Here is an 11,610-nt window from a genome sequence, read left to right on the forward strand (position 1 = left end):
TGTTCTCTTCCTCTAAGAACCTGCCCACACGCTGCGGGAAGATAGTTATTGCCATTGGGGTTCTTTTTTTTTTATCTGAGTCAGGGCCCCGAGGTGGGAGGCAGGCATGGTAGGGTGAGATGGGAGGTTTGGTATCGGAGAGCCTAACGCATTGCTTGCTTGTCCCTCCCCAGACTTGTCCAGAGGTGGATGAGGAAGGTTTCACCGTCAGGCCTGATGTCACCCAGAACAATATCCTCCTGGCGCCCTCTGGGGGCAGTTGTTGGCACAGCAAGGACAAAGCTCCATCCACAGGGATCCACCCACCATTAGCAACCCTCTCTGCGAACATCCTTGGTGGAGCCTCCAGTTTTGAAGCAAGCAGATTCAAATGCAGACACTCACCCTGAGGGGTCAGAGCTGAGCCAGAGAGAGAGAGAGAGGAGGGCTTGGTTATCCCAGAGGGGGGGACAAAAGGGGCTTCCTGGAAGAGGTGGTCATGTGTTGGGGTTTAGCAGCTAGTTTACTAATTAGATCAGGGAATGTTTATATGAGGGGCTTCCCAGGTGGCATTAGTGGTAAAGAAACTGCCTGCCAACGGAGGAGATGCGGGTTTGATCCCTGGGTCAGGAAGTTCCCCTGGAGGAGGAAATGGCTACCCACTCCAGTATTTTTACCTGGGAAATCCCATGGGCAGAGGAGCCTGGTGGGCTACAGTGCATGGGGTTGTGAAGAGTCAGACATGACTTAATGACTGAGCATACACACACACTTCTATGAAGGCTTGTGGGGAGAGGAGCATGGTGGCAAATGCGTGGTGTCAAGGCGAGGGGGGCAAGTGATGAGAGCAGAGATGGTGCAGCACCCCAAAGCGGTACGAGCAGGAAGGGATGGGTGTGAGGGTTGACTGGGGGGAGCCAGTGTTGGTGCCTTGACTACACTGCACGCACAGCAGAGTCCACCCACTTCTCATCCAGCGACTCTGATTTTGATGACGAGGAGCCCCGCAAAATCTACGTGCACATCAAGCCTGCCTCAGCCCGGGCCCCACCCTGCAGTCCCAAGGCAGCTGCGGCCCAGCTCAAGGCCACAGCAGGCAGCCTCATTCTTCCTCCCGGCCCCGGGGTGAGGCGCCTGGCCCCGGGGTGAGGCGTGGGGAGATGCCCTGCGTGGGGCGGGGGCACTGGCCAAATGCCGCTGGACCTGACGCCACCCCTTTCTCCACAGGGCACCATGAAACGCCATTCTTCACGTAAGTAGTCTGTTGAGGGTTCTTTAGTTCGACAAGACGCCCGTGGAGGGGAGACTGGGCCTGGAGTGTGGGTGTGGGTTTGAATGCCAGCTCTGCTATGTGACTTGGGGCAAGCTGCTTGCCCACTCTGATCTCACTCTCCTTTAATGACATGGGGTCATGCCTCATGAGAATTAAATGAGAGCCAAAAGGGATCACTGAGGCTGGGAGAGAAGCCAAAAGCTGGAGACAAGTTGGCTCAGGTTCAGATCCCTCTCTACCTGATTTGCTGGTCACTTTGGGCGGCTGACTGGACAGCCCCAAGCCTTGATCTCCTGGTCTATGGAGTGGGAAGCCGTGCAGGCCTGGCGACGGGAAGGCTCAGGAGGTCCATCTCTCACAGGGGACACTCCCGGGAGACCGCAGAGGCCTCAGTCAGCCCCAAGGGCCAGCAGGTGGGTTCCATGGGGGTGGGGCATTGGGCCCACATGAGTGGGCAGGTGGGTGGCCCGTCCCTGACACCACCTCTTCCTCTTCCTGCCCTGCTGCCTCCCCAGGTCTCTGACTCCCCTTCTTTTACCCTGGCAGGGAGTTAAGGACGTGCCATTTTTGAGGGACCACTTAGTCATTCATTTGATGAACATTTATTGAGTGCTTTGTGTGTACTCCTGCTGTTCTGGGTTCCAAAGATAAATGATCTAGATAGATCCTCCTTCTCGGAGTCACATTCTAGTGGCCCAGATTTTTTAAATAGTAAGTACGTTAGAGCATCTCTGATGCTTCGAAGTGCTGTGAAGAAACTAAAACAGGGACCGTGATGGAAAATAGGAGTGAGTGACTTTAGGAGGGGTCGCAGGAGATGTGGGGAGGGCCTGGAGCTGACTCCGGAAGAGGAGCAGGACGTGGTTGTAGGGAGATTTGGGGGAACAGAGCTCAAGACCAAAAACAGGGTATGCCAAGGTCCTGAAGTGGGAGGGAGGAAGCGTGGAAGTAATAGAACGCACCCCGCCTGTCCAATCCGTGTCCCCAGCTGTGCAGAGAAGCTGCAATCAGATGAGCAGGCTTCCAAGAACCTCTTTGGGCCTACCCTAGAGTCCGCCTTGGACCACGAAGACTTTACAGGTGATGGGGGTGGGGCTTTGGGGCGTGGGCGTGGCTACAGGAGGGTGGGTGGGGCCACTACCAGAGTAGGAGGCTCAGATAGGCGGGACGGGTTGGAGGGAGGAGGTGGGGATCCTTTGGGTCAAAATGAGGGTTGGGGAGGCCACAGCAGGAATGGGCGGAGCTGGCGAGAAGGTGCAGCGTTTGTGGGAGTGGGATGACCATAGTGGGTGGGCGGGGCACCAGTAGAGATGGACGAGGCCTGCCGAGGAGGGCAAGACATTGAATGGGGGCGGACCATCTCAGCATGGGTGTGGCCTGCGGGAGGATTGACAGCACTCTGTATGAGTCGGGTCTCCAGCTGGCTGCCCCCTTCCCTCCCCCAGGCTCTAGCAGCCTCGGCTTCACCTCCAGCCCCTCGCCTTTCTCCTCCTCGTCTCCTGAGAACGTGGAGGACTCCGGACTGGACTCACCATCCCACGCGGCGCCGGGTCCCTCCCCGGATTCCTGGGTCCCACGCCCCGGCACCCCACAGAGCCCACCTACTTGTCGGGTGTCACCCCCGGAGTCGAGGGGCACACAGTCCCTGCTGCCATCAGACTCGCCACATCCCCTTGCAGCATCCCCGAGCCCCTGGGGGCCGGAGGCTGTGGCTGGAGGAGGTGAGTCCCTCTACCCCTGGTCTGAGAGTTTTCTGAGCCCTGGGCGATGAGAGAGTTCTTAGTGTGGCCAGGGCCTGAACAGGGTGTTGAGGGACACAGCTGGAACCCAGGCAGGCAGAAACCCTAATCCTTGCAGGGACATTAATGAGATGAATGTTTAACAAGGCAGGAGGTGACAGGTGCCTGGTGACGGCTCCGAAACGTAGGGCCTCCTACAGAGGCTGAACTGAGATTTGATGGAGGTGAGGATGAAGCCATGTGGACTCCAGGAATGGAATTCTCAGCAGAGGAATGTGCAAAGGCCCTGGGGTAGAAGTGGGCTAGGCCCTTTGAAGAACAACGAGCAAGGAGGCCAGTGTGACTGAAACAGAATAATGACAAGGAGAAGGAGGGAGTGGAGGGGGAGATGTCGACAGGGAGATGGGACCAGATGAGGCCCAGTGATCCCAGGAAGAAACGTGAGTTTTACCCCTAACAAGGTCGGAGCCACAGAAGGGAGGGGCTGTGAGCAGAGAGGGGTGAAACCTGCTGGGGTTTCAGGCTCTCTGACCACTTGGTTGGTGAGGATGGGAGCTGGAGACCAGGGAGGTGAGTCCAGGTAAGTGGTGATGGGGTAACAGTGGGGAGAAGCTGCTGAGAGACATGGGGCCCAGAGAGAAGAGGAGTCAGCGCGGAAGGCCTGAGAGCAGCTGAAAGGAGAGGGAGGGACGGAAAGAGCAGAAAGGATGGGGCGGAAGAAGCTGGGGTGGGGGTGTGTCAAGGCCAGGAAGGAGGAGGGGATTAGGCATGGCTTGGCTTCTGGGGCCTGAGTTAGAGGGGCTGCCGGCTGTGGCCACATGAGATCCCCAGCAGTGGGGGCAGAGGGTACCATCCTTGGTGTAAAGAAAGAGCCTGGTTGGACATGGTTCAAGGGAGGGCTCAGGGCTCAGAGGAGTGAGTGTAGACCACAAGTGTAGACAGATGAAGCTATCAGAGGTTTATTGTAGAATTAAGGTTCTCAACTGGGCCGGTTCTGCCCCTTTACCCTCCAGGCACACTTGGCAACGGCATCACTGATACTTGATTGTCACCACTTGGGGGCAGGGTACACCTGACGTTTGCAGGATGGAGGCCAGGGAGGAAGACAACCCCACCACAGCAGAGGATCTGACCCTGTTGAGAACCTTGGGATAGACAGCATAGTCTGGGGTGTAGGTGGGCAAGTAAGCGTTTATAGATGGAGTAAAGCAGGAATACTGGGGAAGCAGGAGAGCAAGGGGAACTGAGGTGTTAACACTGAGATTAGTTAAATTAGAAGGGTGTGACTCGACACTGGCCAGGGTGAGAGACCCTCTCAGAGAGGATGAAGGTCGTAGAATTGCCAAATGTTGGATAAAAGGTCTCTGCCAAATCCACCCCCCGCAACAGTGTGCCTGCCTTCTGAACATCCAGCCCTTGTTTGCATGCCTCCAGCAATCGGGAGCTCACCCCTTATTGAGCTGCGAGTCTAGTGTCTGGGAGACTCAGGGTTGCATGTGGTGTCTCCAGTCGTGTCCAGCACCTTCTCTGCAGCCCGAGGACTTCTGACCATCAGGGGGTTTCCCCCTGTAAGCCCGATTCTAAGATTGGGGCTGAATTCTTCCGCCGAGAGGCCCAGACAGCAGCTAAGCCACGTCTGTGCTTATGCTTGTTCCCCAGACTTGATGCCTGTACCTGCTGACCTTGCAGTCAGGGAGGGTCTGGCAGCCCCATCCCGGAGACCGCGCTCCAGGAAGGCATCCTGTCCCCTCATGCGCAGCAATGGAGACCTGGTAGGGTCGGGGGGAGCAGGAGCTGGGCTGGGTGGTCGCCTCCAGGACCAGCATCGGGGCACTTCTGCTAGGGTGTTCACAGGCCGGCTTCTGTTCCCTTCCAGTCTCGTTCCCTGAGCCCCTCCCCACTGGGCTCTTCAGCTCCCAGCTCTATCCCTGAACGGCCCAGCTTCGCATCCCAGACCGGACATGGTATGTGGGTCCTCTCTGGGCTTCAGGTTCACCTTCTCCAGTCCGGGTGGGTGGCCAAGTGATACAACGGAGGCTTTGTTGCAGAGGGTGGGGGTTCAGGAGCCTGGGACCTGTGCTCACTCTGTCTGTCCCCCATTCCCTCCCTGCCACCCCCAGGAGTCTCCCGGGGTCCCAGCCCTGTGGTCCTGGGCTCCCAGGATGCCCTGCCCGTGGCCACTGCCTTCACTGAGTATGTCCACGCCTACTTCCGTGGCCACAGCCCCAGGTACACAGGGGTGGGGCAGATGGTGACCAGCAAACAGGGCTTCCTGGGAGCTGTGCATCTGGGTTCCAGCAGGGCCAGCGTTCAGCGGGGTTTTATGATCTGCTTTACCATGGAATGGCCACAAACATGGAGCTGAACAACTAGGCCCATCCTGAGAGCAATAGGAACCATAGAGGGCGTTTGAACTGGGCTAAGGCATTGATGTGGGCTTCCCAGGGGGGCTCAGTGGTAAAGAATCTGCCTGCCAAGCAGGAGATTCAGATTCCCTGTGTCAGGAAGATCCCCTGGAGAAGGAAATGGCAACTCACTCCAGTATTCTTGCCTGGAAAACCCCACGGACAGAGGAGCCTGGCGGGCTATAGTCCATGGGGATGCAAAGAGTCGGACGTGACTTAGTGACTGAGCGGGTGTGCACACACTCACAGGCAGGCAGACAGGCACTGATGTATCCATGGTTTAGAGAAGCTCCTCCGAGGCTGCTGTGGGCATCACACTGAAGGAGCAAGACCAGAGGCCAGCCACAGAGCGGGAAAGGGTAGGGTGAATCGAGGGACCAGGGATAATCTGGGGGCAGCGCCCAGCTGAAAGACACCATAAGATCAAGCCACAAAGAGGAGGAGAGTATCAGACCCAAAACCTAAGCTGAGGGCTGAATGTTTTGCTTTGAGCTTCCTGGTGGCCTAGGGGAAAAGAGAACTGGGGAAGGGAGTGTCCCTGTCTCCTTCAGCTCATTGTGGATTCTTCCTGGTGTCCAGATTGCTGTCCAGGCAGGGACACAAGGGGAGGCAGCTGGGGCTGGGACGGTGCTGTGGTCAGGGCCTTGCTGATTCTGATGGACCTGGTGAGCCACAGGCTACAGTGGAGCTAGGAGCGAGGGGAGGATGAGGGGCCTGGTAGAGCCCTAAGCCAATGCCCAGTTTCTTCAACTCCCCCCACCAGCTGCCTGGCTCGAGTAACTGGGGAGCTGACCATGACCTTCCCTGCCGGCATCGTACGCGTGTTCAGCGGGACCCCACCCCCTCCCGTCCTCAGCTTCCGCCTCGTGCACACGGCCCCCATTGAGCACTTCCAGCCCAATGCTGACCTGCTCTTCAGGTACCGTTAGAGAAAAGGGTGCAAAGTTAGGTGGTACCAGGGGCTGGTGGAGGCCAGGTGCTCCCCGGCTCTGAATTTCTGTTCTGCCTCCTGGGATTTGCTGTGTGACCTTGGGCAAGTCACTCTCCCTCTCCGAAACTCACTTTCCTTCCCTCTTTTGCTTCCCACCACCCCCCTTTCCTGGGAGTTACACTTTACTGGTCCCAAGGTTAGCCTGGGAATCTGCATCTTTAGGAAGCCTTTGGTGTAGGCATCTCCCAAGGGTTGGGGTGATTATTCTCGGTCTCTGCAGTGACCCTTCCCAGAGTGACCCGGAGACCAAAGACTTCTGGCTGAACATGGCGACTCTGACTGAAACTCTGCAGCGCCAGGCAGAGCAGAATCCAGCCGCCTCCTACTACAATGTAGTACTCCTGCGGTACCAGGTGGGTCAGGTAGATGGGGTGGGGCAGAGCGGGCATAGAGGATGGTGGGTGGGGGCAGGGTGAGCAGGCAGCTCTCACTGGTGAGAGCAATGAGAGCGGGGTGAGCTGTGGGAGGTAGGCAGGGTGGGCAGTGTAAGGGGGCCAGGACTCTGCTGGGGCAAGCGGCTGCATTATGCAAATTAGAAGGGGCCTTTTCCCAGGGCCTGTCCCCAAGACTGTTAGAATGAGGCACTCTACTGCCCTCTGCTGGACATGTCATGTAGTACAACCTCTCATCAACAAAGAGCTCCTTGGGTGTCATGGGCAGTGCAAAATCAGGCCATTTGGTGGCTGGATAGTGTGCGGTGTGGCAGGACAGGGCAGCTCAAGCCACATCCTCTTTCCTGTTCTTGTTCCCCCTAGTTCTCCCGCCCCGGTCCCCAGTCCATGCCTCTGCAGCTGAGCGCCCACTGGCAGTGTGGGCCGACCCTCACTCAGGTCTCGGTGGAGTACAGCTACCAACCCGGTGCCACAACCGTGCCCACGCCACTCACCAATGTCCAGATCCTGCTGCCCGTGGGGGAACCTGTGACCAATGTCCGCCTGCAGCCAGCTGCCACCTGGTGAGGGCGAGCAGGAGGCCGGGGGAGGCTCAGAACCTAGTGGACCTCCCTTCAATGCAGCAACTGATGGGTCCACCGTAGGCCTGACCATTCACTGTGGGCTCACCTTGCTCAGGGGCTTCCCAAAGAAGCTTGGTGTTAAAGAACCCATCCACCAGTGCAAGGAGACGCAGCAGACGCGGATTCAGTCCCTGGGTCAGGAAGGTCCCCGGGAGGAGGACATGGCAGCCCACTCCAATATTCTTGCCTGGAGAATCCCCGTGGACAGAGCAGCCTGCGGGCTACAGTCCACGGGGTCGCAAAGAGTCAGGGAGGACCGGAGTGACGGAGCACGCATGCACGTGCCTTGCTTGGAGCTAAGAGCAATATCATTAACAAAAGTCGTGTCTGACACCAAAGGCTTCCTACATGTCAGGCTTGTTCTCCATCTCTGCATACACTGACTGGGGTGGGGCTTTTAGCAATCCCTTGAGGGGTGGATCACCATCATCCCCACTTACCGAGGGGGAGCTGAGGTGTACAGAGGCAAATTCACTTACCGGAGGTCACACCAGGACGTGAACCAGCCGCCCACTCGTGGCCCCGGGCTTTTAGTCACCGTTCCACCTTGTTTTGTACAAAAGGTAGAACCTACAACCAAGAAACCAAATTTATAGGCCTGGATGCATCCACCTACAAGTCCTATAAGGCTGAGGAGCCTTCAGGAAACAGCTGCTCCACACTCCCGCCCCCGTTTTCACACATGGGGCAACTGAGGCCAGGGAGGGCACATGGCTTTCTTGGGTCATGTAGCCAAGAGGCAACTGAGCTGGGACCCTGGGCTCCGAATATCTTTTCTGGGAAAGACCTGACCTGATCTCTCAATGCCAGGAACCTGGAGGAGAAGCGGCTCCTATGGAAGCTTCCAGATGTGTCTGAGGCAGGAGGTGAGTTATGGTTGTACGTAAGGGCTTGGAGGTCTCAAATGGGAAAGGCTTATTTAAACTAGGGAAGAGGGAATTCCCTGGCAGACTAGTGGCTAGGACTTCACGCTTTCACTGCCAAGGGCGGGGGTTCGATTCCTGGGTGGGGAACTAAGATCCAGTAAGCCCTGGGACATGGCTAAAAATGTTTTGTAAATAAACTAGGGGAAAACTAGGGATGTGCTGGAGGCAGAGAAATGTAGGCATCAAGGAAAGCTTAAAAGGGCTTTGACAAAGTGGGAAGAGAGGGCATCCCAGGGGGTGGGCACAGGAGGTGCAAAGGCCCTGAGACAGAATTCCTTTGGAAACCACACACAACCCCAGCAGGACCAAAGGAAAAGGGTGCAGGACACAAGAAGAAGTCAAAGGGAACACAGCCACAGGTTAAAGGGCTTGGGTGCAGGGCTGAGGAGGAGCCCAGGTCACTGGAGGGCTGGGGTGAGGAAAAGGGCACAGCTGACCTCAGACCTCCCCAGGCTCTGGCCGCCTGTCTGCCAGCTGGGAGCCATGCTCTGGGCCCAGCACGCCCAGCCCTGTGGCTGCTCAGTTCACCAGTGAGGGGGCCACTCTGTCCGGCGTGGACGTGGAGCTGGTGGGGAGTGGCTACCGCATGTCGCTGGTAAAGAGGAGGTTCGCCACAGGTACGCCCTCGCCCTGCCTTTGCGCATCCCCAGAGCCAAGACCAGGCCGGGCTCTGAGTCCCACTTATTGCTTCTGCTAGGATGCAGGGGGAGGGGAGACATTTGGGGTGTTTGGAAAAGATAGGTGGGTGTTGGGGCCTGGAGACCCAAGGTGGGGGGTACGGGTGGAGAGATGGGTGGTCAGAGCCCCAGTGAAAGGGACCAAGAAGTATCCTCTATGGGACTTCCCTGACCGTCTGGTGATTAAGATGCCATGCTTCCACTACAAGGGGTGTGGATTCGAGCCCTAGTCAGACAACACATGTGCAGTGCAGCCAAAAAAGAAAGAAAAAAAGAAGTGTCCCCTGGCTGGCTGGCATCCTTGTAAGAACCCGAGGCAGGGAGCCGGAAGCCCCACTGGCGCATCCAACCGCAGCCCCATCCCATGCTTCTGTCCCCATGAGCGGCTGCTGGGGTCCATGGGACAGTGGGAACAGTGAGTTACAGGGGTGTTTGGGAGAGCTTTGGGGCTCTTTTCTCCCCTCACCACTCTATCTCCACAGGGAAGTACCTGGTGAGCTGTTAAGCCTGCAGAAGCTGACCAGCGTTGCTGGCCCCGGCTCTGCACTGCATCATGGTGCTCACTGACTGCTTCCTGCCCTCCTGCTGGCCCCGGGGGCTCCCCACCTGGCCTCCCCTGAGGCCCTGACTCCATGGAGAGGATCCCCGTACTCAATTTGGCTGAGCCTGAGATCCACTCCTGCTCACACCAACTCCCATGCAGGTCCTCGACCTTTTGATGTTCTTTACATAAACACTCTATTTTCTAATAAAATAAATAACAAGACTTTTCCTGCACCAGGAAGTTTCCTTCACATTTCCAGAGAGGAGAGGAAGAATAGACAGATGGGTAACAGAGATCTAAAGTTCCTAATGATCTTACCACCACTCCTCCACCCTTACCTAGCCAGTGCAGGGTGATATTGAGGTGAAAAAAGCCAGATATGAACACCCTGAACCCTATGGATACCTCCAGTCCTGTGGGCTGGTGAAAGAGAACATGGACTACAGGAACCTAGCGGGGGATGCCTGAAAGACTTCCTAAGCAGAGGGCATTATAAACGGGGCTTTGAGGTTTGAGTAGAAGTTTTCAGGCTGGCATGGACATGCCAAGCAGAATAATGAGTTGGCATCCCAGGGGGTGGGCACAGGAGGTGCAAAGACCTCGAGGCAGGATTCCTTTGCAAACCACACACAGCCCTGTGGGGCCAAAAGAAAATGGTGCAAAAAGCAATTAGTGTGAGGAAGCAAATAGCCCACAAACACCGACCCAGGACTTGCAGCCACCTACTGCTGTGAGCAAAACAAAGCTCTTGGAAGCCGTGAGGCTGTGAAGCTGAAAAGACAGGGTTTAGAGCCAGCGGCTGTGTGACTGAGCCAGTAATGAGCTCCCCAGGCCTCATCTGTAACCCAGCTCACTAGGTGCTTGTGAGGAGGTCACATACTTTGAAGAGTGCCTGGTACAGAGTAAGCACTCCAGAAGTCCTGGTGTTCTCTTATTTACTGGGGGTCCCCGGGGGGAAGGTGGGGACCTAAGTGCAGGTGGGCAAGGGGTGGCCTGAGGGAGGGCCAGAACAAGTGAGGTAGCCAGCATACTGCGGTGGGGAGCAGGTCTGAGCTTGATGGAAAGTCCTGGGTCCGGGTGGACATGTGGGGATCCTGGGTACCTGACCCTGAAGGCCATGGAGATCCCAGGGATGGCACCAGCGCACATACCTTGCTGCCTCCAGCAGGACTTTAGAGCCAGTACAGGTGGGTCCTTCCCCTCACAGGCCCTCGACTCCTCAGCTGCAGGTTCATAGCCCACACTCACCCTAGGTTCCCTAAGTCATGAGCCCCATAAATAAGCTAGAATCATATGTCACAGCCTGTGGGATTGTCCCCTCCCTCCATTTGCACACGTGCATACATGAGTACGCGTATTCTCAGTGGCTTTGAGCCCTCCAGAACAGTCCCTTTGCTAGTCCTGTATGGCTGAAAGGCTGCAGTGCCACATGCACGCTGTGGACCAGAGCGTGAGGAGACACTGATGTTAATCACGGCTCTGGGCATTATCTGGGTTTGGGTTCTGGCCCATCTGATAAGAAGCAGGAAAATGGTACCTCCTGGTGGCTTTCATTTGCTTTCCTTGGGTCACAAGTGAGGCTGGGCAACCTTTAAATCACGTCGGGCATTTCTGGGTGCGGCCTCTTAAGTGCCCGGACATCCAGAACTGGTGTGACAGGTGCCTATGTGGGAGGGTGAGTCCCAGGGGGGAAGGTGGGATCCCCATTTAAGTGGCCAACCCCAGGCAGGCGGCCCTGTCATTTGGTGATTTACAATGCCCTGGTCTTCTACACCGTGGAGGCCTCCAAACAAAGCAATTAGGAGACCAGCCAGAGGCCACCCCCAGTAGGTGAATGGCCTGAGATATTTTTTTTTTTAATTGAGGTGACATTCACATAACAGAAAGTTAATGATTTAAACAATTCAGGGACTTTCCTGGTGGTCCAGTAGCTAAAAACACAGGGCTCCCAATGCAGGGTCCTGGGTCTGAGAACTAGATCCCACATGCCACAGTGAAAAGATCCCTCCCGCAGCCCAATAAATAAATAAAACAATATTTTTTTTAAATACAAAAGACATA

General features: G+C 56.5%; 1 protein-coding gene across 4 annotated transcripts in view; it reads left to right on the plus strand.

The window, feature by feature from the left end:
• FCHO1 (FCH domain only 1) overlaps positions 1–9,782 on the plus strand; it is a 27,408-nt gene extending 17,626 nt beyond the window's left edge. For 3 of the 4 annotated variants that reach the window (XM_010845640.1, XM_010845642.1, XM_010845641.1), the window contains 14 exons: positions 174–231; positions 926–1,104; positions 1,207–1,231; positions 1,614–1,665; positions 2,241–2,332; positions 2,698–2,973; positions 4,651–4,763; positions 4,868–4,955; positions 5,112–5,220; positions 6,160–6,315; positions 6,608–6,740; positions 7,143–7,342; positions 8,213–8,268; positions 8,781–9,771. In XM_010845640.1, coding sequence (XP_010843942.1) covers positions 174–231; positions 926–1,104; positions 1,207–1,231; positions 1,614–1,665; positions 2,241–2,332; positions 2,698–2,973; positions 4,651–4,763; positions 4,868–4,955; positions 5,112–5,220; positions 6,160–6,315; positions 6,608–6,740; positions 7,143–7,342; positions 8,213–8,268; positions 8,781–9,025 — 1,782 coding nt within the window. In that variant the 3' untranslated portion in view covers positions 9,026–9,771. Of the gene's footprint in view, positions 1–173; positions 232–925; positions 1,105–1,206; positions 1,232–1,613; positions 1,666–2,240; positions 2,333–2,697; positions 2,974–4,650; positions 4,764–4,867; positions 4,956–5,111; positions 5,221–6,159; positions 6,316–6,607; positions 6,741–7,142; positions 7,343–8,212; positions 8,269–8,780 lie in introns of all 4 variants that reach the window. The other variant, XM_010845643.1, reaches the window with a different exon arrangement.
• The last annotated feature ends 1,828 nt before the right edge of the window (positions 9,783–11,610 follow it).

This window comes from Bison bison, unplaced genomic scaffold (assembly GCF_000754665.1).
Source record: "Bison bison bison isolate TAMUID 2011002044 unplaced genomic scaffold, Bison_UMD1.0 scf7180017864221, whole genome shotgun sequence".
NCBI classification, from domain to species: domain Eukaryota; kingdom Metazoa; phylum Chordata; class Mammalia; order Artiodactyla; family Bovidae; genus Bison; species Bison bison.